Genomic DNA, 27791 nt, shown 5'->3' on the forward strand with positions numbered 1-27791 from the left:
ATTTTTTCAGCATTTGGAATCGTTATCGGGTATACATGACAACAGAAATAAACCAATTCATAAGGTGCTAGGATTATAAAAAGTCTATATATACGATACTGTAACAGAATTGCTCGGAGAACTTAAATGGAAATCTTACGAAGAAAGACTCCGTTGTTCTCGCGAATTCTTGTTGGGTAAATTTAAAGAATCGATATTCGAAGAAGAACGCTGCAATATTGCTGCCGCCGTTATTTAGCTCGCGTAGGGGTCACGAGAGTAATCTAACAGAGATTAGACCGCATACAAAGGCCCACAGACAGTAATTTTTTTCCTCGAACATAACGCGACTGGCACAGGACAGTAAACGTCTAACCTTAGAGCAGAGTAGCCTCCGCAACGCACTGTGCAATTACTTGAGGAGTGTTTAACGCAGGTGTAGGTGTAAAAACGTAATGGAACCAGTATGCACAGACGAGTTCAGTTTGGCGTGAGGGCGTTGATCCGACGGCTTCAGTGTGTAGTTACGCAGTCGTTAACGTGTTAAGGAAGGAGTGTGGTGGTCCGGAGATTGCTCGCAGCTGGCTGTACTCGGCTAACGGGCGGCGTTTAACGCCTGCCAGCCACAACACGGAGTTCACCGGCTTTTCGTGGCGTCTGGCTAACGCATATCTCCAACGACACAAAAATATTTATACGGGGTGAGGCACCTAAGACAGGGCGCTCCAAATATATACAGAACGAATAAACATATGGAAGTGCTGTTTTCTCCAAGTTATTGGCGACTTATTTGCTTTCAGTTCTTTCAGTTGTTTCTCTATGCAAGGGATGCTTATTACCTGTCCTCAATACGGGAGTCTGCGCGATTGTCAAACGAATTTTCTGTCGTCCGCAAGTAATTTTTACTGCCTACGGTCGACGAATTACGACACGACAGAAGCTTTCTTACCTACAGGGGTCAGCTGCTCTTTTGCACAGTCGCATGGGACTTCGTTCTGGGTAAGAGATTCGCGATAAATGTAAGCTAAGTAAGAGGCCAATGCTATAGAGTACTCTTTGTGGAACCGAATACGGATTCGATCCGGACCCGCTCTGGGCAAGAGATTTGCGATAAATTCAAGCTAAGTAAGGGGCCAATGCTGTAGAGTACTCTTTGTAAAACCGAATTGGGATTCCATCCGAGGCCGGCCGCTGTGGGTGAGCGGTTCTAGGCGCTTCAGTGCGGAACCGCGCGACTGCTACAGTCGCAGGTTCGAATCCTGCCTCGGGCGTGGATGTGTGTGATGTCCTTAGGTTAGTTAGGTTTAAGTAGTTCTAAGTTCTATGGGACTCATGACCTCAGATGTTAAGTCCCATAGTGCTCAGAGTCATCTGAACCATTTGATTCCATCCGGACCTGGCGACTTATTTGCCTTCAATTCTTTCAGGTGTTTCTCTACGCTAGGGATGCTTATTACTGTGTCCTCCATACGGGAGTCTGTGCGATAGTCGAACGACGGTATGTTTGTACAATGTATGTTTGCAGATGATGCCGTCGTTTGCCGTCTAATAATGTCATCAGAACATCAGAAAAATAAAATAAAAAATGATTTAGGAAAGATATCTGCATGGTGCTAAAAGTGATTATTGACCCTAAACAATGAGAAGTGTGCGGCTCTCCACGCGAGAGCTAAAAAGACCGTTAATTTTGGTTACACGATGCTGACGAAAATTTAAAGTTTGTAGGTTCAACGTAGTGTGAACTACTGATTACGTCATCCGAAAAAGCCTCACAGATCTCACCAACACCTGAAGATGGTGGCAAGAAATGGGGTCGGCCCGTGACAAGGCGCAATTGATAGCGCCCAGAAAGCAGAGGCTGGTTGAGGCATTTTTATGTGTATGCAGGAGACATTGGTGCGTATTATTAGTTGCTGTGACGTAAATCTACATCCACATGACTGTTCTCTAATTCACAGTTAAGTGCCTGCCAGAGGGTTCATCGAACTACCTTCAGACCATTTCTCTACCGTTCCAGATTGAGCCAGTGCAAAAGAAAAACGAACACTTAAATATTTCGTACGACCTCTTGTTTTCTTATTTTATTAAGATCATCATTTCTTTCTCTATAGGTTAGTGTGAACGAAAGGCGGCGACTGTAATATCAGAAAAAGATCTCGCCGCAACGAAAAAGCCTTTATTTTAATGAGTGCCATCCCAACTCGCGTATCATATCCGAGACCCTTTATAGAATTTTGTTGAATTTTGGCATGTCATTATACACTGACGGAAAAAGTCGCAACGCCAAAAAGGAATTGTGCGACATAAACGAAAGTTGGTAGGCCTGTTCCTACATATGAAAGATGATGTCTACTAAAATTTCCCGCCAATCGCATAAGAGTGGCGTTAGGAACGCCACTGTGAGAATGCAGATCATGTTTGCTTTAAATAAACGCTGTACTGGTTGTGAGTGATAGTTACCTTTGACACTGGACGTGGTGAGTTGATGCTAATGAAGACTGTCTTTAAGGAGACAAAGACGCCATTATGAACCCCTCACGGAGCTTGAACGAGGTCGTGTAATAGGACTACGAGAAGCTGGACGTTCCTTCTGCGATACTGCAGAAAGATTTGGCAGGAAAGTAGCTAATATACGTGACTGCTGGCAGCGGTGGTGGCAGGAATGTACGGTCCCATGAAACCCGGGCCCCGGACAGCCACGTGGTACTACCGAGAGGGAAGCCCATCGCTCTGGCGCATCGTACTGCATCGGCAGCAGCGATTTGAGCAGCAGCTGGTACCACAGTGACACAACGAACTGTTACAAATCGGTTACTTCAAGGACAGCTCCGTGCCAGACGCCCTGTAGTGTGCATTTTACTGACCCCAAACCACCGCCATTTACCACTTCAGTGGTGTCAAGCGAGAGCTCATTGAACAGCATGGTGGAGATCTGTTGTGTTTTCTGTTGAAAGCTGACTCGGCCTCAGTGCCAGTGACAGCCTTGCGTTGGTTAAAAGAGGTTCGTAAGAGCAGTTGCCAGCGGGCTCGTGCGCATGCGCAGAGCTGAATTCGCGTATGAGCAGTGCCTTCCTCCCGCTTCTGGCTACTTGAAGCGTGGCTGTTTGCTGTATGAGCAGTAGCAGCAAGTAGCCAGATGCTAACCGGAAAAAAATTTTCCGGCGCACCCAAGCTGCCAGATTCGCGCATGCGGGGAGCAAGCTGAGTTATAGTGAGGAGGATCCTTCCCCACGTGACCCGTGTATATGTTTCGTGTATTCGTAATATTGCGGTCTCTTCGTTTACGGCTCCCACGGCAAATGAAATCAAAACATTTCTGTGGCCGGGAGCCATCAAGTAAATTAATATACATTCTCATAACCATGAAAGACCAAAATAAGTTAATAGTTTCAATTTTCTGATTTTATATTATTTCCACGTTATTAGCAATCAACCATTAATGTCTTAATGAAGCTATTTCTGTCTGTTTTGTAGAGAAAATTGCTTCTATTAATTTTTTCCACTGAGGCAGTTAGTTTATTTGAAACATAGTGTTTCATTCCGCACTATTGGCTACTTTCAACTTCGTTCAATTTCAAGTGCAAATTTTCATTTTCTGGGACAAATGACATTATACCACAATAAAGAACCAAACATGAGGATACAGTACTGGACCTCCGAGAAAATTGGTATCACGAAAACCACAGGAAAAGCTGAATATCAGGCACTTCAGAGTACATCTGGATATAGAAATGTGCAATTAGAGCGGAATGAAGCATTTTAGTATGGTTTATGAAATTCCGATGCTGGGTGGAGTAGTCTCTGTTGTCCTGTTCCTTTTATGACACTGTAAGATCTCTTAATGCTATATATGTACGGACATACGTAAACATTTACTTTAAGCTGTCTAAGTAGGCAAATTTGGTCAGCAGTTTTCAACTAAATATTTTATTTCAAATATAATGACAGCTGTAGCAGAATTTCACAAATCTGTCTTCTGTGAAAGTGTTTTTCGATCACAAGGCACTTGTCTAGTACTTCCTCTAGGCCTGAAGTTATTTCTTAATTTGTGTTTACGTCTTAAATTTATAGAATGCCATTCTATGGTTAATTGTAGACTGGCAGCATACCGCGTTTTATCGTTTTAACTCCCCACATGGCTTCACATTTAATCCTAGAGTAGAATATAAACTGTCAGTTGTACAGTTTCTTTGCCTCACAGACAACCCTGTAAATTTTTTGCACATTTGGAAATAGTCATGAAATTTATTGTCCTTTATTCCTGTGTAAGCTACACAAGAAGCTGTTTCTTTTTTTTACAAGAAATTTGTATTCCATCCCACTAGCATTTTGTAGTGCTGTGTAGATGTAAACCTGTTGGAAATGCTACATAAAAAAATTGCAGAGTACGAATTAAAAAAAAAATCTTTCAAATTCACCCCATAGCAAGCTGTTATGGTGCTTCGAGCTGTGGAGTCTAATTTTGAAATCATATTTTGCCAAGAACTGCTTCCTTATTCGCATCCTTTATCTGGGCGGAATATGATAAAACAATTGCCCTAAGTACAACTCTGTATGTCCTCTCAAAAACATGCCGAAGGGCTGCACATGGTCACGTGATGCCCCACGACGCACGAAATTCCACCAGAAATACGACAAAAAGCGTATGAGCAGAGCAAGCACGGGTTGCCTACGTCATTGTAGCTGCGCACGCGCAGTACAGCCTGTTGTCTGGCGCTGTCTGGTAACTGCTCAAACGAACCTGAGCGCCTGCAACCAGCCCGTCTGTGTGCTAGACACACTGGACCTACACCTGGAGTTAAAATCCGATGTGCGATTTCATATGACTGCAGAAGCAGTCTCGTGGTTATCCCTCGCATCGTGACTGCAAATTTTGACGTCAGTCTGGTGATTCGACGTGTTGTGCTGTCATTCATGAACAGCCTTCCAGGGAGTGTTTTCCAACAGGATAACGCTCGCCCTCATACCGCAGTTGTAACCAGACATGCTCTACAGAGTGTCGACATGTCGGCTTGGCCTGTTCGATCACGAGAGCTGTCTTCGGTATTGCAGTGCCTGTGTTATTCTAATTACAATGCAAAGGCCGTGCGGCGACTACAGACGTTATGAAATACGAGGCATGTTTTTTAAGTAAGTACCGTTTTGAAATTAAAAAAAACGTGCTAAGATATCTCAATAATTTCATTTTTACATGAAAGCCTGTACTTTAATCTACTTTTCTACATAACTTCCGTCAATATTGAAACACTTGTCACAACGTTGTACCAGTTTTTTAATACCCTCCTCATAGAAGTCTGCCACCTGACTTGTTAACCACTGCATCACCACTGTTTTGACTTGTCATCGTCTTGAAGACGCTGACCGCCCAGGTGTTTCTTCAAGTGCAGGAACAGATGGTAGTCACTGGGCGCAAGATCGGGACTGTACGGAGGATGATCTAGAGCTTCCCATCGAAAAAGATGTGATGAGACCTTTGGTCTGATTCGCCACATGCGGGTGGGCATTGTCTTGCAGCAAAGCGATGCCCTTGCTCAACTTCCATGGACTGTTGCTTTGATTCTGGTGTGACGTAGGCCACTCATGTTTCATCGTCCGTAACAATTTGGCTTAAGAATCATCACCGTCGTTGTGGTACCGCTCAAGGAAAGTCAATGCACTGGCTAAACGTTTGGTTTTGTGCACATCCGTCAACATTTTCGGTACCCAACGTGCGCACAATTTTCGGTAATTCAAATGCTCGGTCACAATGCCATACAAAACACTACGAGAAACATTAGGAAAGTCATCCCGCAAGGAGGAAATCGTAAAGCGTCTGTTTACTCTCACCGTATTGTCCACTTCCTGCACCAAACTTTCATTAACGACTGAATGATGTCCACTCTGTTGTTCATCATGCACATTTGTGCGGCCATCTTTAAATGCTCTCACCCACTTTCTTACCATTCCATCACTCATAATGCTTTCTCCGTAAACTGCACAGATTTCACGATGAATATTTATCGCTTTTACGCCTTTAGCACTAAGAAATCTTACAACAGCCCATACTTCACGGTCGGCGGGACTCACGATTATCGGAGGCATCTTAAACACTCAGTACACAACATAAACAAGGAGGAATCAGACTGTAATGGCGTCAGTGCGTAGATTAAGGTACAGGCCTTCATTTCAAAACGGTACTTACTTAAAAAACGCGCCTTGTACATTAAATGAATTCGCATTTGCGACTAAGGACAACCATCAGCTGTAGAATGGAATAATGACAATGAAAAGTTGTGCCAAACAGGGACTCGAACCCGGATTTCCCGCTTAACGTGAGCGGTCGCCTTATCATTTTTTTCATCCCATTTTGTTCGTTGTAATTGCTCGGAGCGGCCGAGACATGACGCTTGTTCAAGTTCGTCGTTGATCCATTAACTCAGTTTTTTTATTACAGAGGGCAGCTAACCCTCTGCCCGAACACGCTGAGTTACCGTGCCGACTACCATTTGACTATCCGTGCACGACTCAAGGCCAGACCGAAACTTCCATACGTTGTCAACCAAGCGTCTACGACCTGGACTCGTACATCCATTATGTATATTCCTGTACAGGTCAGAAGTTCTGCTTGAAAGTCGCTTGCCCGGTATCGGCAGATAAATACGATATTGCAGTGCCTATGTTATTCTGATTACGATGCATGCATGTCCAAAGGAACAGGTACTGTGGCGACTACATCCTTTATGAAGTATATTAAATGAATTTACAGTTGCGAATAAGAACAGCCATCACCTATAGAATGGAGTAACTACAATGAAATTGGTAAGGTGACCGGTCGCGATAAGCTAGAAATATAGGTTCGAATCCCGGTCCGGCACAAATTTTCATTCTCGTCGTTCCATTCTACAGCTGATGGTTGTCCTTATTCGCAATTGTGAATTCATTTAATGCAGATCTGTCTTCAATGGAGCACGTTTGGGATATCGTCGAACATCTCCAGCGCCATCCACAACCAGGTTTAACAGTCCTGACTACAAATTTGCACGTCAGTCTGGTGATTCGACGTGCTGTAATTCATGAATAGCCTTCTGGGAGTGTTTTCCAGCAGGATAACGCTCGCTCACAGACCGCTGTTGTAACCCAACACGCTCAATAGAGTGTCGGTATGTCACCTTGGCCAGTTCGATCACCAGATCTGTTACCAGTCGATCACATACGGGATATCGTCGCACGACAACTCCACCGTCATCCACAACCAGCATTAACCGTCCCTGTATTGACCAATTAAGTGCAACAGGCTTGAAACTCCATCCCACAAACTGACATCCGGCGCCTGTGTACAACACAATCCATGCACGTTTGCATGCTTGCATTCAACATTCTGCCGGTTACACCGTTTATTAATATAACAGCATTTCGCATTTGGATTCGGTTATCTTGCCCTTACATTAACCTGCGATCTTGCAACGTTAATCACTTAAATATGTTACCTAGACAAATGTGATCCAGAAATGTTATTACTCCACGTTAATTATTTTCTGGTGCTGTGCTTTTTTTCATCAGTATATATCGAGAAAGTGTGAAGGATTTGTGTGAGAGGGAGTCCGTGTGTGCCGGCCGATTTGGCCGAGCGGTTCTAGGCGCTTCAGTCCGGAACCGCGCGACCGCTACGGTCGCAGGTTCGAATCCTGCCTCGGGCATGGATGTGTGTGATGTCCTTAGGTTAGTGAGGTTTAAGTAGTTCTTAGTTCTAGGGGACTGATGATCTCCGATGTTAAGTCCCATAGTGCTCAGAGCCATTTGAACCATCTGGAGTATGTGTGTGTGCGCAGGTGAACGCCAACGGGCTGCTGTCGTTCCTGACGGACATCCCACTGTTCTTCAGCATCCAGTTCCCGCTCGACTACCCCGTCATCGCGCCGCTCTACTCGCACGTCGACACGCGTGTCTCTGGAACCGTCTCCTACAGGTATGCACAAACCGCACCTTATTTATTTATCGTACCACAATATTACGGAACTACTACGCGTCAACATTTAAGCACATCTTTCCAGCATAAAATAACACAAATGTCAACAGCTATTTATGGATATCAAGCTCTTTTATGTATTTTGAAACATCACCCGTCGCTGTCTGGAGGTCTTCGTAAGGGCCCTTCTAGGCACGCGCGGGATATGTCGATAAAACATGAGCAACTGTCTGTCCTTCCGCGCCACAGTCACACGATGGTGATGAAAATTTTCCCCGCTTGTAGAGAGTGTCTGCACATCGTCCATGGCCCGTCCGGATGCCGTTCAAGGTAGTCCAAATTGCCGGGCTGGTCGAATCCTGGTAGTTCCTTCTGGATCCAAGGCAGCTTCAGGCATTGTGGAGAACAGTTTGAAAGTTGTCTAAATAAATAAAAATATGAGTCGAAGTACTGTTTCTGATTGTAAGATCTGAGGTGTAATAAATGAACTGTCGTAATGAAACTTGTGCTGCCGTAATGAGAAGGCAAAGCTACACTGTAATAACAGTTAATTGTCGTATTGAAAAGGGAAGTATTTCATATTATAAAAGTTATCAATCTGACTGCAAGAATTTTGAACAGTATAAACTGCTTGAAAAATGAACTTCGCCGGCCGCGGTGGCCGAGCGGTTCTAGACGCTTCAGTCCGCAACCGCGTGACTGCTACGGTCGCAGGTTCGAATCCTGCCTCGGGTGTGGATGTGTGTGATGTCCTTAGATTAGTTAGATGTAAGTAGTTCTAAGTTCTAGGGGACTGATGACCTCAATGTTAAGTCGCATAGTGGTCAGAGCCATTTGAACCATAATGAACTTCAACATGAAACCTGCAATAATTAGTTTTGCAAAACTGATCACAAAAACTGTCTCTGAATGAGATAAGTTGGCCCTGACGGAATAAAAGAAAGCCAACAAAATATTTAGCCCTTACCTCTGTTCTGCGCAAATCTGGAAAACGCGTTGCAGTACTGCTCTGTCTTGCGCGCCGCTATGCTAAAGCTGCAAATTACTGTCTACTCAGAGGAACTCGTGAACTGCAGTGAGGTCTCTGTCAGTTGCAAATCGAAGTATACTTATTTTTAAAAAAACATGATCGATTAAAAATTGTAATAGAAAGCAAGTGAAAAACGAAATATGGACATAAATGACAACACTAATTTTTTTGCATATTGTGAAAAAGTGCTCATGGCTGATTTTAAATTTAATGATCGTCTTAACATCCAAACAATACACTTTCCTAGCTTTAATATCTAGCAACTCTCAATACAATAACCAAGTTAATCCGATGGCGCAGCAATAGTGAAAAAAAAGTAACGTCATTATAATTTGTACCTCTGACATTCCTCTTCTGGTATACACACAGTTCCATCAAACTTCCTCCTTCACAAATCAGTTTCCGTTACAATCTTGATATAATCGTGTTCATTAAACACGATTGAAACGTAACATTACAATTGCTTCCTCACTCCAACACAGCTTAACATTATCTCACCCACCGCCACCGCGCACACCAAAGATAATAACTTAACTTCTGTGATACAGCTTTACAACATCGCTGCTCGCTCACAGTTGACTCAAATACCAAAATTATACATGACACCTAACAAGTTTTGTTGCCAGCACTATTTATGTTCATCAGTGGTATTGAATTCAATTTCCATGACAATCCTGTCTGTGATGAGGGCAGGATGTCTTGATCTTAGTCGTTTTCACTCCGCAGGGAATACGTCGTCCATTATTGCAAGGTCGGTCTTACTAGTAATCTTCTGGAATTCACGCAGTAGCGCGCTCTTCCGTCTAATATCAGGAGATGGAATGTGGCTCAAGATAAGTAGATCGTATTGACCCACCAACGATGTCCATGGCCTCGTTAAGTTGTACATCTATCTTTTTTTACATGTGGGCTATTAAGCCAAACATGCGCACAGTTATCTGCTGCTGAGTATATCAATCCGAGAGCTGATACCCGGAGAGCGTCTGCTGACGATCGCCAACGAGAGTCACTGAATTTATGGAGAATGTTGTTTCTGGTTCTGAGTTAAGCATAGGTTCGTGCCAAGTGCTCCTTAAAAGAAAGTGTCCCATCTAAAGTGATCCAAAGGGATTTTGCATGCATATTGTGATGAAGTTAGTCTCCCTCAAAATAGATGTCGAGGGCTCTGGGTGCCAATCTATTGGAAAGATGAAAACATGAAACTTCTGTTTTATTTGAGTTTGGTTGTATCTTCCAGTTACGGAAATAGTGGTTTAAGATGTCTGGATCAGAAGTTAGGATTTCTTCAGTTGTTTCAAAGGTTTTGTGTTAGGTAGCTATTGTCCAGTCATCTGCATAGCCAAACTTTCTGGACTGTGTTGGAGAAATATCAGAGATATATAAATTGAACAAGAGAGGAGCAGGGACGGATCCCTGTGGTAAGCTATTATTCAATACTTTTGGGCAGCTAGTATCTTTTTCTGTACTTAATATAAATCTCCTTCCAGCTAACATGAAGCCCATGTCTCCAAACCGTGTCACATGCTGCACTTAGATCAACGAAAGCAACTGATGTTTTCTGCTTCACTTGGCATCCTGCTTCAATAAATGTTGTTAAAGATAAGACTTGATCAATGCAGCTCCGTCCTTGTCGGAATCCAGTTTGCTCAGTAGGAAGGTTCTGAAAGATTACTGGACCTCTTGGTATATACTCGTGATAAAAAAAAATCGAGTGGTCGGGACAACTACATAAAAGCAACCATATAGCACAAGTAACACATACTGTTACAGGCATCACACCCTCACTGCCAAGCTTCTTGGAGAAAATTGCCAATTATCAGTTTCGAATAGAAAACAGTGTTTTAATACCAGTCCAAAGTAATTAACGAAGCGTATGCTGAACAAGACAAGTCAGTATGCTCTTCGAGACTGGAAGTAATACATGAGTTCATCATGTTAAGGAATTAGGACGGCGTGTGGTACCAAGCAGTCAGTTATCAGACCACAGGGATGAGCCTCAAATATCCTTGTAATTGGTGTCGGTAAACACTTTGTTATAGCATTTCAGAAGAAATGAAAATAATTATCCTTCGAATCACCAAATTATGTACGGGTACAAACCGATGAATGGCTCTGAAGTGACTATAGTCTCAGTTAACTTAGGGAAACAGCAGAAAACCTAAATCTGGATCGCTGGACCGGAAATGACCCTAGCTCCTCCCAAGTATAAGTCCAATTCCCTGCCACTTCTCCACCTCGCACGCCAGGCAGCAGATAATCTACCAAAGTTATGGTGTGGAGGTTTGTAGAAGCCACGCTCCACAGATGTAAATGAAACAGGTAACTTCCAGACGACACCATGACCTTGTTGTTGAAGGCATGTTATATTCTTCCAACACCAGTACTGACAACTCTGAATATTGTGCCTAACGTGTTTGCGAATATGTTTAGATAGGTTCAGAATAGGCACCGTATTAGCATCTGCAATGGTGAAAAATGAACTCTAACTAACATCACAAACTAGACGAGAAAAATTCAGGCTCTTCAGTCACTCCACCTGTATGTGGACAAATAAACAGGTACTCTGTTGTAGATTATTATTATAATCATTGTTGTTTTTGCTGTCATTGATTAGATGCTCGGAGCCACATTGGAAGCAAAGTCCCTTGGACGACAAGGCCATTAGAAACAGATCACTAGTGCGGATAGGGAGGGAAATTCGCTGTGTCTCTTCTCGAGAGAGATGGTATTACCCTTAAGCAATTTAGGGAAACTACACGAAATCTAAACCTAGATGACCTATCGAGACTACAGTTTCTCGTTTTGCGATTTGTTACTTGCGTTGGTTAGGATCCTACAACTGTAATGCGAATATGGAATAAATGGGGTCAGGAAGACCCTATTAAGCACCTTGGAAGATTCAACTCCCTCTGAGACTGTTCGTTTGGCTGTGCAGAAGCGTACAGCTACTTCACGTATCTTGCTTGAGTCAGGAAATGGGCTTGTTTACAGCAAGACGAGTATCCGTATGGACCATGCGGCGATTTCTGGATCACCGCGGACTGTCTGCACGCTCAAGATTGTTAACGGCTTCCCTTGACACAGCAGCAGAGAGAAAGGAAGGAAGGAAGGCTAGAGTTTAAGGTCTCGTCTATAACGCGGCCTTAGAGACAGATCACAAGCTTGGATTACGAAAGGGTTGGGAAGGAAGTCGGCCGTGCCATTTTCAAAGGAGCCATTCCAGCATTTGCCTGGAGCGATTTAGAGAAATCACGAAGAACTTAAATCTGGATCGCTGGACGGGGATTTGAACCATCGTCCTCCCGAATGCAAATCCACTGTGCTAACTCCGGTGCCACCTCGCTCGGTTAGTAGGGAGAGGTGCACAGGCAATGTGCGCACATAGCAACACTGGACACAGGAATGGCACCAACGTATCTTTTCAAAGGAATTCCGGTTCTGGGTAGAGCATCACGATGACCACATCCGTACGAGGGGCGTTTGAAAAGTCCGTGCAGAGTCCGAGAGATGGCACCACCGGCGCGTATCAACGTCATGTTTAGTTAGTAGCATCTTTGGAAAGAACGCACACCAAGTTTCAGCCATATTGGTCTATTTCTTTGTGTTCGGCATTCGTGTGAATTAAGCAAGTCGAGTGATTGTCAAAAAATGGACGCTGAAAGATTTCTTGTGGTGATTAAACATTACATTATGAAAGGCAAAACACCTTAGGAGACCAAAGAGAAGCTTGATAAACATTACGGTGACTCTGCACCTTCGATTAGAACAGTTTATAAGTGGTTTCAAAATTTTCGGAGTGGTCATATGGGCACAAGTGATGCTGAACGTTCTGGACGCCCTATAGAGGTTAAGACTCCAGAAATCATTGATAAAAATCCATGACATGGTGATGGATGACAGAAGAGTTAAGGTGCGTGAGATTACCACTGCTGTGGGCACCTCGAATGAACGGGTACATAATATACATTTGGACATGAGAAAGCTATCCGCAAGATGGGTTCCGCGACTGCTCACGCTTGACCAAAAATGGGATCGGGTGAAGTGTTGCAAGGATGGTTTGCAGCTGTTTAGGAAGAATCCGCAGGACTTTAAGCGTCGTTTCGTAACTGTGGATGAAACATGGATACATTACTATACTCCTGAGACCAAACAGCAATCTAAACAATGGGTTACCAAGGGAGAATCTGCACAAAAAGGGCGAAGACCAGTCCTTCGGCCGGAAAGGTTATGATGGAGACTGTATTTTGGGATTCGCAACGGATAATCCTCATCGACTACCTGGAAAACGGTAAAACTATTACAGGTGCACATTATTCATTGTTATTGGACCGTTTGAAAACCGAGCTGCAAGAAAAACGCCGTCGATTGGACCGCAAAAAAGTCCTTTTCCATCACGCCAATGTACCAGCACACACCTCAGCAGTTGTGGTCGCAAAATTAATGGTAATAGGATTCCAACTCGTTTCGCATCCCCCCTATTCTCCAGACTTGGCTCCCTTGGACAACTATTTGCTCCCCAATTTGGAGAAATAGCTGGTGGGACAAAGATTTTATTCAAGCGAGGAGGTGATTGCAGCAATTAATAGCTGTTTTGTAGACTTGGACAATTCCTATTATTCGGAAAGGATCGACAAATTAGAACAGTGTTGGACGAAGTGTATAAGTCTAAAAGGAGACTGTCGAAAAATAAAAAAGGTTTATCCCAAACACGTAAGTAGTTTTTATTTCTGCACTGACTTTTAAAACGCCCCTCGTATATGGGGACAACGAGGAGGACAAATGTCATGGTGCAATCGTCATCGTCATATGGGCACTTTCGCTGGCATGATGGTATGTGTTTTTATCGGACGATCGGCTCTGGTTCGCATAGACAGTAATTGGGATTGCAGGCATTACAGTTCTGACGTGTTAAGCCGAAGACTGTGGCCTATCTTTGACGTCTCTGTGTTGTTATTTTTAAACAACAAGTAGTAAGACCATACGTTCCGAAAATGCCAAGTGAAAGTGCTTTTCCACCTACCATCAAAGGCAGTGTTTCCCAACCTTCCAGAGACCATTACCCCTGAGTGTAACCAGATATTAGCTAGTAACCCCCCCCCCCCCCCACCCGACTCCTCCCACTATTTTCAACGTTACCGCCTATCTTAATTTTAGAATGAAAAAGAATTTTCTTTTAACACTTTCATTTTTAAAATGACAGAAGATAAATTATATTTCGTTTTTATAAGTGTTTTATAAAAAAGATCAATGATTCATTGAGACAATTGTTGCTGTTTATTTCTAGGAACATTTTTTAAAGAATGATGGAGCAATTTTCAGTGCATCACCAGTGTTACCTTAACTTCTTCTCAGAAAAGAAAGCAATCTAACTATCCACATTGAGGGTAGTCACCTGTTACAAAACGTGCTTCCTCTGCACCACTCCTCTTCCTAGCCACACTTGCTTGATGCACTCTCTGCGCTCTCATTTAAAATCAACAAAAGTAAAATCTGTGCGCTACACTTAGGCCTACTATTTGTAAATCACTTAATTGCTGGACACTTTACTTCTAGACTGTCAGAAATTGAAAGATATCAAGTTTCCATGTTTTGTGCCTCACGACTACCACTTTTATTATTATTATTATTGTTATTCTTTTTAATACAGTGAAGACTTGTGTTGTGCTATCTACATCTACATTCATACTCCGCAAGCCACCTGACGGCGTGTGGCGGAGGGTACCTTGAGTACCTCTATCGGTTCTCCCTTCTATTCCAGTCTCGTATTGTTCGTGGAAAGAAGAATTGTCGGTATGCCTCTGTGTGGGCTCCAATCTCTCTGATTTTATCCTCATGGTCTCTTCGCGAGATAAACGTAGGAGGGAGCAATATACTGCTTGACTCCTCAGAGAAGGTGTGTTCTCGAAACTTCAACAAAAGCCCGTACCGAGCTACTGAGCGTCTCTCTTGCAGAGTCTTCCACCGGAGTTTATCTATCATTTCCGTAACGCTTTCGCGATTACTAAATGATCCTCTAACGAAGCGCGCTGCTCTCCGTTGGATCTTCTCTATCTCTTCTATCAACCCTATGTGGTACGGATCCCACACTGCTGAGCAGTATTCAAGCAGTGGGCGAACAAGCGTACTGTAACCTACTTCCTTTGTTTTCGGATTGCATTTCCTTAGGATTCTTCCAATGAATCTCAGTCTGGCATCTGCTTTACCGACGATCAACTTTATATGATCATTCCATTTTAAATCACTCCTAATGCGTACTCCCGGATAATTAATGGAATTAACTGCTTCCAGTTGCTGACCTGCTATATTGTAGCTAAATGATAAGGGATCTATGTTTCTATGTATTCGCAGCACATTACACTTGTCTACATTGAGATTCAACTGCCATTCCCTGCACCATGCGTCAATTCGCTGCAGATCCTCCTGCATTTCAGTACAATTTTCCATTGTTACAACCTCTCGATAGACCACAGCATCATCCGGAAAAAGCCTCAGTGAACTTCCGATGTCATCCACAAGGTCACTTATGTATATTGTGAATAGCAACGGTCCTACGACACTCCCCTGTGGCACACCTGAAATCACTCTTACTTTGGAAGACTTCTCTCCATTGAGAATGACATGCTGCGTTCTGTTATCTAGGAACTCTTCAATCCAATCACACAATTGGTCTGATATTCCATATGCTCTTACTTTGTTCATTAAACGACTGTGGGGAACTGTATCGAACGCCTTGCGTAAGTCAAGAAACACGGCATCTACCTGGGAACCGGTGTCTATGGCCCTCTGAGTCTCGTGGACGAATAGCGCGAGCTGGGTTTCACACGATCGTCTTTTTCGAAACCCATGCTGATTCCTACAGAGTAGATTTCTTGTCTCCAGAAAAGTCATTATACTCGAACATAATACGGTGGTTCGTTTATTTTTACGAAGAGAATAATGAGACAATTTATGGTCTACTGCGGGAAATAGCTACAACTAGGACAAGGTATTTTCGTTACATACCTAAGCATACGTGATCTGAATGCCTCAATTTTACGGTCATAAATAAAAGGCACAAAGAACGTCTGTAGTGGGTGGGCTGAATGAGGAAGACGTTTTTCATACTTCCATTTCTCAAGCTGTGTCACACATCAATACTAGTACTTGAAAAAAGAAATACAGTTATTGGCAACTTACGTAATCAGTATTACAGTCTAACGAAATAGTGATAATAGTGATTTTTAAAAATGATTTTGTGTCGTGACCGAATCAAAAATCAACCCTATTTTTTTTACCCCTCGGAAAATTACATTTTACCTCTCAGGGGGTATTAATCCCAGGTTGGGAACCGCTGATCTAAGACTACAAACCTTTTCGGGTCTGTGAAGGCTGATTTTGTATTGCGGTATGACTTATATAGTTCAGACCATATGTACTTTGCAGAACATCAACGCTGCCCTCGTCTTTTACGGTTCACAAAATCTGCCGTTACTGGACATTGTACACGGTCCACCAGCATTAATGTGACCACCGCCGATGCTTGATGTCAACACGCAATAATCACTCACAGACGACAGGTGGCAGTACCAGCAATGGAGGGTACATAAATCGTGTCTGGGGGAGGTGGGAAACAGTACAGTCGTTGTCGTGTTGCAGAAACGGAACGATTTATCTGACGTCCAAAGGGCATGATCATTAGCAGTTTCTAAACTGTGCACGTGCCAAAGTGGTTGAAGTACACCTTGCATGGCAAAATGCTGCTATCAAAAACTGGCTCCGAGGCCATAGATGACACGGGTGACCTACGGCTGCGGGGATGTGCACAGGGGAATAGACGTGCAGGCTGAGCAGCTGGCTGCCGAGATGAACCAAGAGGCTACGAACAGTGACTCCTCAACGAAAGTTCAGCAAACGTTGCTACGTTTTGGCCTCTGCAGCAGCCGCCTGGTTCCTGCACCCATGCTGACTGCTATTCATCGGCGACGAAGGTTGCAATTTCCACGCTAATGTCGCAGTTGGACATCCACTGAATGGACGCAGGTGGCCTTTTCACATGAATCACGCCTTATGCTCCATCAGACCGATGGCCGTTGGCGTGTACGGCCCTGCAACAATAGTCGGAAGGGTCCAGGCCGAAGGATCTGGGGTCTGGGGAATGTTTTCTGGGCATTCCCTGGGCGCTCTCTCATCCTGGAAGGCACTATGGATCAACACAAACATGCATCTGTCTTTGGGACCATGTCCACCCCTCTATGCAGTTCGATTTTTCCTCAGCACGGGTACTGACCTGGCCACCAAACTCCCTGGATTGAAACCCAATAGGAAATCTGTAGGGCCACCTCGGTCGGGCTGTTCGCGCGATAAATCGTCAACCGTTGATCGCCAGCCGAAAAACCAAGCGTAGCTATGGAGTTGGCATGGCTACATATTCCTGTCGGTTCCTTCCAGAACCTCAAAGACTCTCTTCCTGCAGGTCCGCGCTGCATAAGGTGGTGGTTCAGGCGTTTGACAGGCGGTCACATTCAAGTGTTGGACTGTGTATATTCGCTGGACATCAGTGAAATTAGATGGTCAGGTCCTGCAGAAAGAGTCATCACCTCTGTCTCTAAGCTGTTCATTTTTGGAACACCACTTACGACCAGCTTAGAGACAGAAATGATGACAATTTCTGCAGGACCTGTCCTTCATTTTGCAGGACAATGCTCAAACACGTACAGTGCAAGCTGTTACTGATTCGTTTCACTGGTGGGGCTGCTAAGTGCTATACCGCCTACTGCACTCCCATGGCTTAAGCCCTAGTAAGTTAAACTCGATTTCTAAACTGAAGGAAACACTTCACGGCATTCGTTTCAGAACTGCTACAAATTCGTCGGGCAATAGATCGCGCCGCTCGAACTGTCAGCGCAACTGGCACTGCTAAGAGTATCCTACGATTTCCACATCGCTGGCAACGGGTTATACATAATGCTGGTAACTACTTTGAAGGACAGTAAAACTTTGAAACACGTATCTATTTTGTACGAGCTGTAAATAAATAGTTGCCACTATTAAAGTTCCAACCCTCGTATAATAGTAACTTTGGCTACAGATAATTCATTTTGCGATTCCATTACTAAAGAATCAGTAGAGATACAGATGGTGGAAGCCTTATTAACTAGGACAGCGGCTGTCTATTGGATAACGCATGTAACCCCATAGCTTCCACGATTTGCTTTCAGGAAAAATTACTATGGACGCCTTGGGCCCCGGTGAGCGGTAACATGCCGGGACAACTGCGTTTCGCATTTCCGCCATCGAGAGTACGCTAAATTGTGCGAAGTGGTTAATCGATATTAAGTTACGACAGCTCACGTGGTGATGCTTGATAGGTGCACATATGAAAAACCACGTGTGGTAGAAAACGACGTCTGCTTGCACTCCCAAAACATCATAGAGTATTTAGTAAACCGGGAAAATTTCAAGATTCACAAGTGCGATTTCGTTTTTGCTGTCCTCCCTAGTGTTGCAATGCTAATGGTCAGCCACCTGAACGATGCGTTCAGAACTTAGAAAAAAATATTTTTTTATGTGTCCCTATGTATCTTATTCGGATGATGTGGTGATTACTTTGTGATACGACGAAACCAGCTATGATATCATTTGTGTGACTTGAGGCTGGAAAAAATACAATAAAGGAATTTGATCAAAAATTCAATTTCCCAATAAATTATAATTATCTCGTTCTGTTTGGTACGGCCTCTGTGACCAGAATGTCTCCGAAGTATATACGTCAGTCCTGGTAGATCGAATACTACACGGTGTTTGCAGCAGTCCACCTTGTGATTGTGAAAGGAAAAACGAGAGTGAAGCCCATGCTGCTTCACATTGACAGAATGGTCTGCCGCGTATGCAACCCGCGCTACTAATCTGTCGTGCGTTTGCCTTCGTCCCACGCCTGATGTTTTCTGACACCTGTAAGTTTCGTTGTCTTTCGATTGTGGAGAAACCGAAATGAATGGGAGTTACACTGACACTTCACACATAGTGATACTATGCTGAGAGCCGTAAACCTCTGTATTAACCGGAAACACTCTGATCTCTCCGACATGGTCATTTCACGGGCTGTACATACAAGAGAGTAATGGCTGTTTGTTCATTGTTAAAGTTTTAACATTGTAACTCTCCGTGATGTACAAAGCCTCTCTTGTTGCCTCTGCGAGCGATACTCACGAATCAGTCGAATCAGTGTTTTGTGAGCCATTTCTTTCGTGAATGAATTACATTTTTCTCAGGTTCTTTCTGTTTGTAGTAATATTAACATACTTGCTGTCTCAAAATTTTCGTCAGTTTTCTTTATAGTGATATCGATGAAATTATAGATGAGAATCATTTCACAATTGTTGCATTTTTCTCTGTAAGGGCAGTTTTTACTTTTTCCTTTTACGTGCTAAATGGGGAGAAACCTGAAAAACTTACAGTGAGACCGAAAGCGTCAGTGTCAAAACAGTCAGGAGAAAATTGAACTTCTTTCTGAGTATCGAAAATAGCGTGGTGTTCACCTGTAGAAATATCGGCGATTGCCGAGGATGTTACCTGACTGCATTCCCGTAAGCTATATGAACAGAAGAAAATTGTTTAGAACGTAGTTTAGTACGACTTTTTACCGTAAAATTCTTCCATTTCAGGGCAAGTGGGAAATCTCACCAGTATTATTGCCGAGAAGTTTTCAAATTAGTTCTAGTATGCACTGTCAGTGTTGACCGTGCGTTTGACTCGGAAGCTTTTTTTTTTTCTTAGTAAAAACTTCCCTAATTTTCAGTCGTCTGATCTGTGTTAAATCAGTTATATTATTCTTGGTGTCTCACTTAAACGTAGATATCAGTGTCTGAACAACACATTTTGGCTTTTACAAATTTAATTTCTTTCGGTTTGCCAGTTTCAACTGTCAACCACTTATGCCGACAAGGCGCCCAATCGGAAAACGTGGCCAATCTTCTTGTCGGGAAAAGTGACCACGATAGCCATTTTCCCCCGAAAGTTTATTTTTAACCTGGTTACTTCAGTAAGAGTTAGCTACTTCGATATATCGCACATAATACTACATATTCACTTCTAAACCCTTTTATATACGAAGCTATCATCCGTCATTCTATCTGTTTGTCACGAATTTGAATTGATTAATGTTATTTAAAACCACCTTTGGTATATTTGGCCCAGTACAAAAATCCTATTGAAAACCGTGCACTGCAGCCGCATGGTGTTATTTCAAGTACTAGAGCATCAAGATGCATAGAAAATATGTCCGGAAATCAGAGCAACAACCGTAGGATTCTGCCGCATAGAATATGCGACTGTGGCGGTAGAGAAAGATGAGACGGCTTCTTCTGCAACAGCGAAACAGTTTTATGTTCCACGTAATATGCTGAAAGGTTATAGGAAAAAAAATAGAGTTGTAGTAGGTGATCAAAAGATTGTGGAATGTGTTCAATAAAGAGCAAGAACAATAAACACTTGATTACATTTTTGAAATGAGAAAGCGATTTTATGGATTTACAGTGAACGATCTATGCAGATTAGCATTCCAGTTGGAAGAGTGCCACAAAGTCCCTCGTCGTTTTAACAAAGAATCTGAGATGACAGGAAAAGACTATAATGTTAACCTTGGGACGCGAACCTCGATGATTAGAGGGCAAGCTTTTAATTAGGTGAAAGTAGACAGAATTTTTTGTATCCTTAAAACAGTGAACGGAAAACAATTTCATCCTACTCATCACTTTATAATGTGGATGATTCAGTCCAAGAACAGTAAAGTGTTTGCACTTAAAGAAAGACGCCAAGCCGATTGCGTTACTATTGCCGAAAGAGGGTTGATGTTCACTTTCGAGGTATGTATGCCCGTACTTGCCTCTTTGCCGCGTTATTTTTCGTATAGGTCCTACTCATTATATATCTTTTTACTTATAAAAAATTGTGATACCTCATAGTATGTAAGTGGCAAGACTCTATTAGTAATCACAGTTTGGTGAAACTTCAGTTACCCTTAGAGTGGCCTCTTTACCTCACCTTACCGTATTTAGTTTAACTCTTCGTCTCGTACAAATATGAGTTCTTAATTTAAACAAAAAATGTACGTTATATACTCGTTACTGATCAACACTGTCTCCATAGGGCTGCTTAAGTCAAATGTACTTAACGAAATTTAAATCTGTATGTCAGCGTCTTTTAAGTATTTCGCTATCAAACTGTACATTTTTGCACAGAATCTATAGAGCAAGGAGATAACTTTAAATGGTAGAGGAAAACCCATTACACCCAGTTATGCTTCTTTGTACTTTGAACCTGCCATTATACAGGATTCAGATCGGCGCGCGTCAGTTGAATCCTGATCACAGCTTCTGGAAACCAGAAAATAAAACTTCCTGCTACTTCAAAAAATGGTTCAAATGGCTCGGAGCACTATGGGACTTAACATCTGAGGTCATCAGTCTCCTAGAACTTAGAACTACTTAAACCTAACTAACCTAAGGACATCACACACAGCTATGCCCGAGGCAGGATTCGAACCTGCGACCGTAGCGGTCGCGCGGTTCCAGACTGAAGCGCCTAGAACCGCTCGGCCACATCGGCCGGCTCATGCTACTTCAACAACCGCATTTCACCTTAGCCAAATTTTTTCGTTCGTAAACAACTGTTCCAGAAATTGTGATAATTCGCTCTGTTTCATCTATTTTTCGCTGATGGATTTTCAAACCTTCATCAGATTATGTGGAATTGAGCTTTTGACAAATGTTTCAAAACTGTTTCGTGGTCGATATTTAGATCCTTAAGTAGTCCTACGTTCACACCAATTTATCGGCCGACCGACCGACAAATGATACGTGTGCAGGCTTGTTGGCCGACCGACAGAACGATTTTCCGTGTCGGGCGGTCGGTTGTGTATGGCCACCCGACAGCCGACCCACCACCCAACAAATTATGCCCTGTATCGCGCTGTCGTGCCAACCGCTCGAGAAAAATTTGTCTTCTGTCTCTGCACACGGAAATAAATGCTCTTCAAATATTGATAATATGACAGACTACAAGGCAGACGAAACTTTGATGACAGAGTTTCTGAAGAAGTTTAAAGAATGCGTATATTTGTGGGATATGTCGTGCAAGGAGTGTAGGAGTATAACGATAGAGATGCAAGGAACGAAGCTCGTACTTCATTTTTAACGAATTCATAATGGTTTTATGCGGAACTCGAAGACTGTATACTCCTTTGTCAGGAGAAGGGCACAGAGCCACATTATTTCCACCACTACATCCAATCCAGCGATGCGCAAGCTCGTCGTTTAGGTAACGACAACATCGAGGCTCTAATGAGGGGGTGCCCCGTCTTGTCCCAAGATGAAATTCTCGGAATTAGCAGTGGAGACAACCACATCTGCAACATACATACGTACAGAGGTACATGTCACAGTCTTCTCACAGAAGAAAAATGGCCCATATAGCTCCCTCTGCGACACTGCACATGAGGATTTCCAATACCCCACACTCTTACATTGTGGTGATTAATCTTTCCATTTAAACGGAAGGTTGCTTCTTTGCTGAATATGAGCTTGAAGGCGAAATGTTTATCCTCAAGGACTTCTTACATTGTGATGCAAAACTGAAGGCCCCGGCCAAAAGCTTTTAATTATTGCGCGAACTAATGATAGTACAGTTTGAAGTGCAAGCACCACTGCAAAATCTTCCACACAGTTTGCTGCAGTATTCCAGTTTCGTGGCTTGCGCAAACTGTTGATTTTTTGGACTGCGTACGAAACATTCCCTCGCCATCTTCCTGATTGCATCTGGCACACTTGGTCGAACGATAGGCCTATTTTTCTATTTATAGAGACAATCAGTGTCCCTAAATTGTCGACACCAATGCTCAATGCTCTGTTCACATGGCTGTTCTTTTCCATCATTCCTTCTACACTGTTGTAAGAGATAAACGTCTTGCATGTTCCGATACACGCAAAAACTCATTTCTTGCCTTGTCGCCATTTTGTCAAGGTACTGCACTCGTAACGCCAACTGGTGGGCACAATGCAAATTCAGTGAGTTTGTAGTTTTATTCATGCATCAATTATAATTGTACATGTAACATTTTGAAAATATAGAACTCTGAAAATAATTCTTTATAGTAGCCCTGTGTTTCACGAATAGAAGCCCTTCGACTGTACTTCGGCTTTAGATTTAATTTCCGGTACTTGCTGTAAAAAAAATCTAAAAACCGAAATATAGATGTTCTATTAGCTTTTAAATTTCATTTCCCGTATGTATTGGAAATAAAACCTTAAGATTGAAATACAGACAGTCGATGGGTTTTTATTCCCGTTCAGTATGCACCAATGTTGTCGAGATGCATGAAAACAAGCTGGTTATTCCCAGGGAGTTTCAGTTGGTTGTGTTAAGGAACTTTGCTTCTGCCACTGATTTTTGCAGGCATTCTGCATGTTGAAATGAATATCCTGCAGGCTGTTTGCTATACGTCACGATGGTTTTCTAGACATTGTTCTGAGTGAACTTGTAATTTTGTTTCTTTTTTTTATTATCTACTTGTTCATCAATGATTGTTATCTTATGGATATTGGTGAAATATCAATAATAACCGGTAGCGTGTTTGTGGGACGAATACACCTTATGATGCGCATTGCTGGATAGAGCTGGCTGTCAACTGCTTTAATGTGAGCACTGTTTAGCCAGGTGATGCAGCAGTATTCTGCGACTGTGTATGAAGAGCTAAGGCCGATAATATGACTGTTGCAATGGCACCCCAAGCCTGTTAACCTCTGGAGTATTTGTTCCGACTTTCGATTTTAGTTGCCACATTCTTAAGATGGATTTTCTATGTCAAACACCTGCCTAGGGTCACACCTAGGTATTTTGGAGTGTTGCAACATTGGAGAGTCTGATCTCTAAATGTGATGCTAGGTTTGCAGTTTGCTTGTGTATTTCAATGGTGGAAAGTTGACACAACGGTTGTTGAGGATGAAGTCGGAGAGAGTTATAATTGACGTGAGTGTTGCTTCAGCTTCCTCAAAGCTTTGATCCTGAGCGATCAATGCAGTATCCCCCCCAGAGCTAATTGTTTGGAGTTCCTCTTTGAGATGCGATACCACTGCCTCTTTATCTAAGTCCTACATTTTTTGGTTGCCCTTTGCATTTTGGTAATCATTGTTGCTACTGATACCATTTTCTGTGTTGACATCCTCAAATAGGTCATGTCATTAGACCACAACATATTTCCATCATGAGTAGGCTTTCGAACTGTCGGTTCTAGGAAGTTTTCGAAGAAGTGTTTAGTAAAGTTTCACAGGGCGTCTTGTAATGGCCAACACTTACAGAACTGTAGGTTTCCCAGTTAACTGTTGGATGATTAGTCTCTTCAATTGACAACAGAATGACCGGGGAACTAAACGTAAATGGCCCAGAGATCACCAGTGTGCGTGTGTTTGTATGTGTAGTGAGTGAAGTGTTATGAAACAATGTGTGTATAGTGTGTGCAGTGACTGATGTGAGATATGAGTGAACGGTTTGGCATTGCATTATTTAATAAGTTATTTGTAAAAAAAAGTATTGTATACCAGGAGTAAATCTAATGATTGTCTCTAACGAGAAGTCTGTAAATATATGTTTATACGAATTAGCTTATTATAGATTGGTCTAAATTTGTAAATACTTTGACGTGTCCTGTATCCTTGTAAAAAAGGGATCTACGAATGAATAAAGCTACTACTACTACGTACTAGTAAACTTAGGTTTTCTCTGAAGTTTTCAGTTACACCTGGAGATGGGTCTTGTGGGGACAATCTCACATGCAGTTTCGATTTCTATCTTGGTGGATTTGAACTTCTAGCCTACTGCGAGAAATACACTACCCACATTTACTATTAGCGTATTCTTTCGACGTACGTTTAAACTTCCCCCAAATGTCTCTCGGCTACAAATTTCTGGTTTTAACCAGCTATAAGCTTTCTGCACCTAGTGTAACGTGAAATCCTGTTTGTTGCGACTGCTTCGGCAGTTAGTCACTAGAATTTTAACACCCTTGTCTGTAAGGGGGATTTCCTTGAATCTTATACTGACACTATCTATTCTAAAATTACTATTCTTATATAATTTGGCAAGAGATACACAAAATTTATTGCACAGTGTCCTAAAAGTTGTTCAGTCTGTATGTTTTTGAAGACAGATGACTGTCTTAATTTAAAGGTTATATTTTATTCAAGATAGCCTACATCTTTTCGTACTGAACATTACGCACTGTTAATATAGGTACATATATAATTTTTTGAGTTAATGATTTAAAATATCATCCACATATGATTCAATCAACTGTGTCAGACCGGTTAGGAAATAAAGTTCAAAAATGTTCACAAAATATACCGGTACGGTATTGTATACATATTCGGACATCTCAAAAGAAACAACCTATGAGGTCAGGTGATAAGTTAAAAAATAAAAACAAATATGATTCAATCAATTGTATCGAACCAGTTAAGAAATAAAGTTCAAAATTATCCACGAAGATTTTTGTATTCATACATCTGAAAGAAAACTTTCTATAGTGTCAGGTGATTAAAGGCACGCTAAGTACGATGAAATCCAAGACATTTCGCTGCCCAACAAGGACAATTGGTTAAAAATAGAGACATCCTGGTAAAATCCGGATGGGTGGAAACTCGATTCATGTCTCATTCAACAAAGAAACCGTACACAACATTCAACAGTTCATAGTAAAGTCCTTCTGCAGAGCAGGTGGTATTGTTTGACCGCTCATAGGAGCAGTACTGGCATTCATTCGTCCATTCATTGACACGTTGTGTTCCGTCAACTCTGCCATGAAGGAGAGCCTCCACACATGTGGAACGACGCAAGCCAGTCGTTACAGCGAGTGCTGGCTGCTTCCGTTAAGTATATTAACAGAAAGTTATGATTAGTACTAATCTACACAAACTGACAGTTACGGCAGTTACTTCTGCATTACTTTGAATGTGTATGTTAGAAGAAAAACAACTACTTACCAGTGGACCAGAGGGGGGGGGGATACTTTATGCCTACTATTATAAATTAAAAACAACAAAATTGGTTACACGTTTTGACTGATAGTAATAATATACTTATTAAAGAGGCCCTGATGCGTAAATAGCCTCCAGAGTCTTGAGATACCGTTTCTTTTAGTACACACGAAGCAGTACCATTGCAATTTCAATAACGTGTACAACGAGGGTGGGGTTGGGGGGGGGGGGAGAGTTACTTTATGACCATCACAAAAGAAATACAAATTTCGTTAATTGTTGTTGACTTTGACTCACAACATAGTATCCAAAAAGATATTGATGTGTAAGCAGGGTCCAGAACCTGAAAATAATTTTGAACATGACATTCATTGTGTAAAGTCACAGCTGCACAAAGACTTAAATTTTTCGGTAAGTTTAAAGAAAAAAATTAAAAAAAAAATTATTGGATCTGATAGATGACTTCGTCAAAAACACTAAACTTTTTTTTCAAAATATTAAAATGTACATGCCTATATAGATTTCAGTATTTTCAAAAGGTGAGCATAAAGTACCCCTCCACCCCCCCCCCCCCCCCCCACCCCCCTTGCCCTTCTTTGTATTACGCGGGTGAAAAACGCTACTTCTTCAATACGGCAGTGGATATAGCCACTCGAGAGTGGCAATAGCGTGTTACGGATATTTGAACTCTACTCGCGTCCTTGGCCACAGAGGCGGGTTCATTGTATTTAATAATTCAGAAATTGAAAATTCCCTTTTAAAACTTTCTTTTTACAACCCAACTTTTGAAATCCATGGTACATTCATAAAAAAATAAGCATAGCCTATCTTGTTGCTCGGTATCACAGTAATAATTCTTTGTATGTCACCAGGCTTCTTTCATTTCTTTTCTTTTTTTAAATAATAGTTCTATATTGACAGTGGCATAATTCAGAAAGAAAACAATTGAGACCATTAATGATGATGATGATCGCTGCTGAGTTGATGACTGCAGTATAGTAATTATCTAGAGAGGAATGTAAAGATCACTGAGGAGGAAATATCAGAAAATATAGGTTTTCAGAATTCACAATCCAAATGTGAATGATTTTATTGTGGTGTCCCAAAAGTACAGTGAAGGTTCAAAGAGGTTTGTATTTAAAGCGCCATAGCTGCCACCACATGTAACAGAATTACTAAACTGTCCAATCGTTACATTCTTAGATTCCTCAAACATTCTAGTACAGTAATTAATAATTGTACAGCTAAGGTATTTTTACAGCTTTTTAAAAAAACGTTTCTAGAGCATTGCTTCTTACATCTGGCATTTTTACTATGCGATTTGATGTTAGAAGTGTTTCAAAAAACCTCCAACTTAGGTATAACTTGAAACACCCATACTTTCCTATTTTTGTAATACTACATATTGACCTATAATATAATTACCTATTGAAAAACTCAATAGTGATCATGCCTCAAAGTTTGAAATGGTAAATTTTATTGTGTTCCCATTCATTTTTGTGATGCAAGATGGCTTCAAAGTTCAAAAGTGTTTCAAGTAAAAAAGGATATCTTGAGATTAAATACACATTGAGCCTATGATATGTATCCATGATCACACATGGTCATGGCTGCATAGGGGGTATCCCACCATCATCACTTTTGAAATGATGGAGCCCATGACAGTTTTGGTCAAACAGTTTGAACTTCCTGCACTTCACAACAGTTTCATATTTTTTGACACTATGGAACTTACCCCACAGCCCATGCTAATGATAGTATCCTGCATCATATGTATTGTATATTTCTGATTTAAGATGACAATATACCATATTCAGGTATGAAGAATGCC

General features: G+C 42.0%; 1 protein-coding gene across 2 annotated transcripts in view; it reads left to right on the forward strand.

The window, feature by feature from the left end:
* Positions 1–27791, forward strand: part of LOC124803083 (nidogen) — a 329301-nt gene that overhangs the window by 177130 nt on the left and 124380 nt on the right. For both annotated transcript variants that reach the window (XM_047264214.1, XM_047264215.1), the window contains exon 3: positions 7788–7924. In XM_047264214.1, coding sequence (XP_047120170.1) covers positions 7788–7924 — 137 coding nt within the window. The remainder of the gene's footprint in view (positions 1–7787; positions 7925–27791) is intronic.

This window comes from Schistocerca piceifrons, chromosome 6 (assembly GCF_021461385.2).
Source record: "Schistocerca piceifrons isolate TAMUIC-IGC-003096 chromosome 6, iqSchPice1.1, whole genome shotgun sequence".
Lineage (NCBI taxonomy): Eukaryota > Metazoa > Arthropoda > Insecta > Orthoptera > Acrididae > Schistocerca > Schistocerca piceifrons.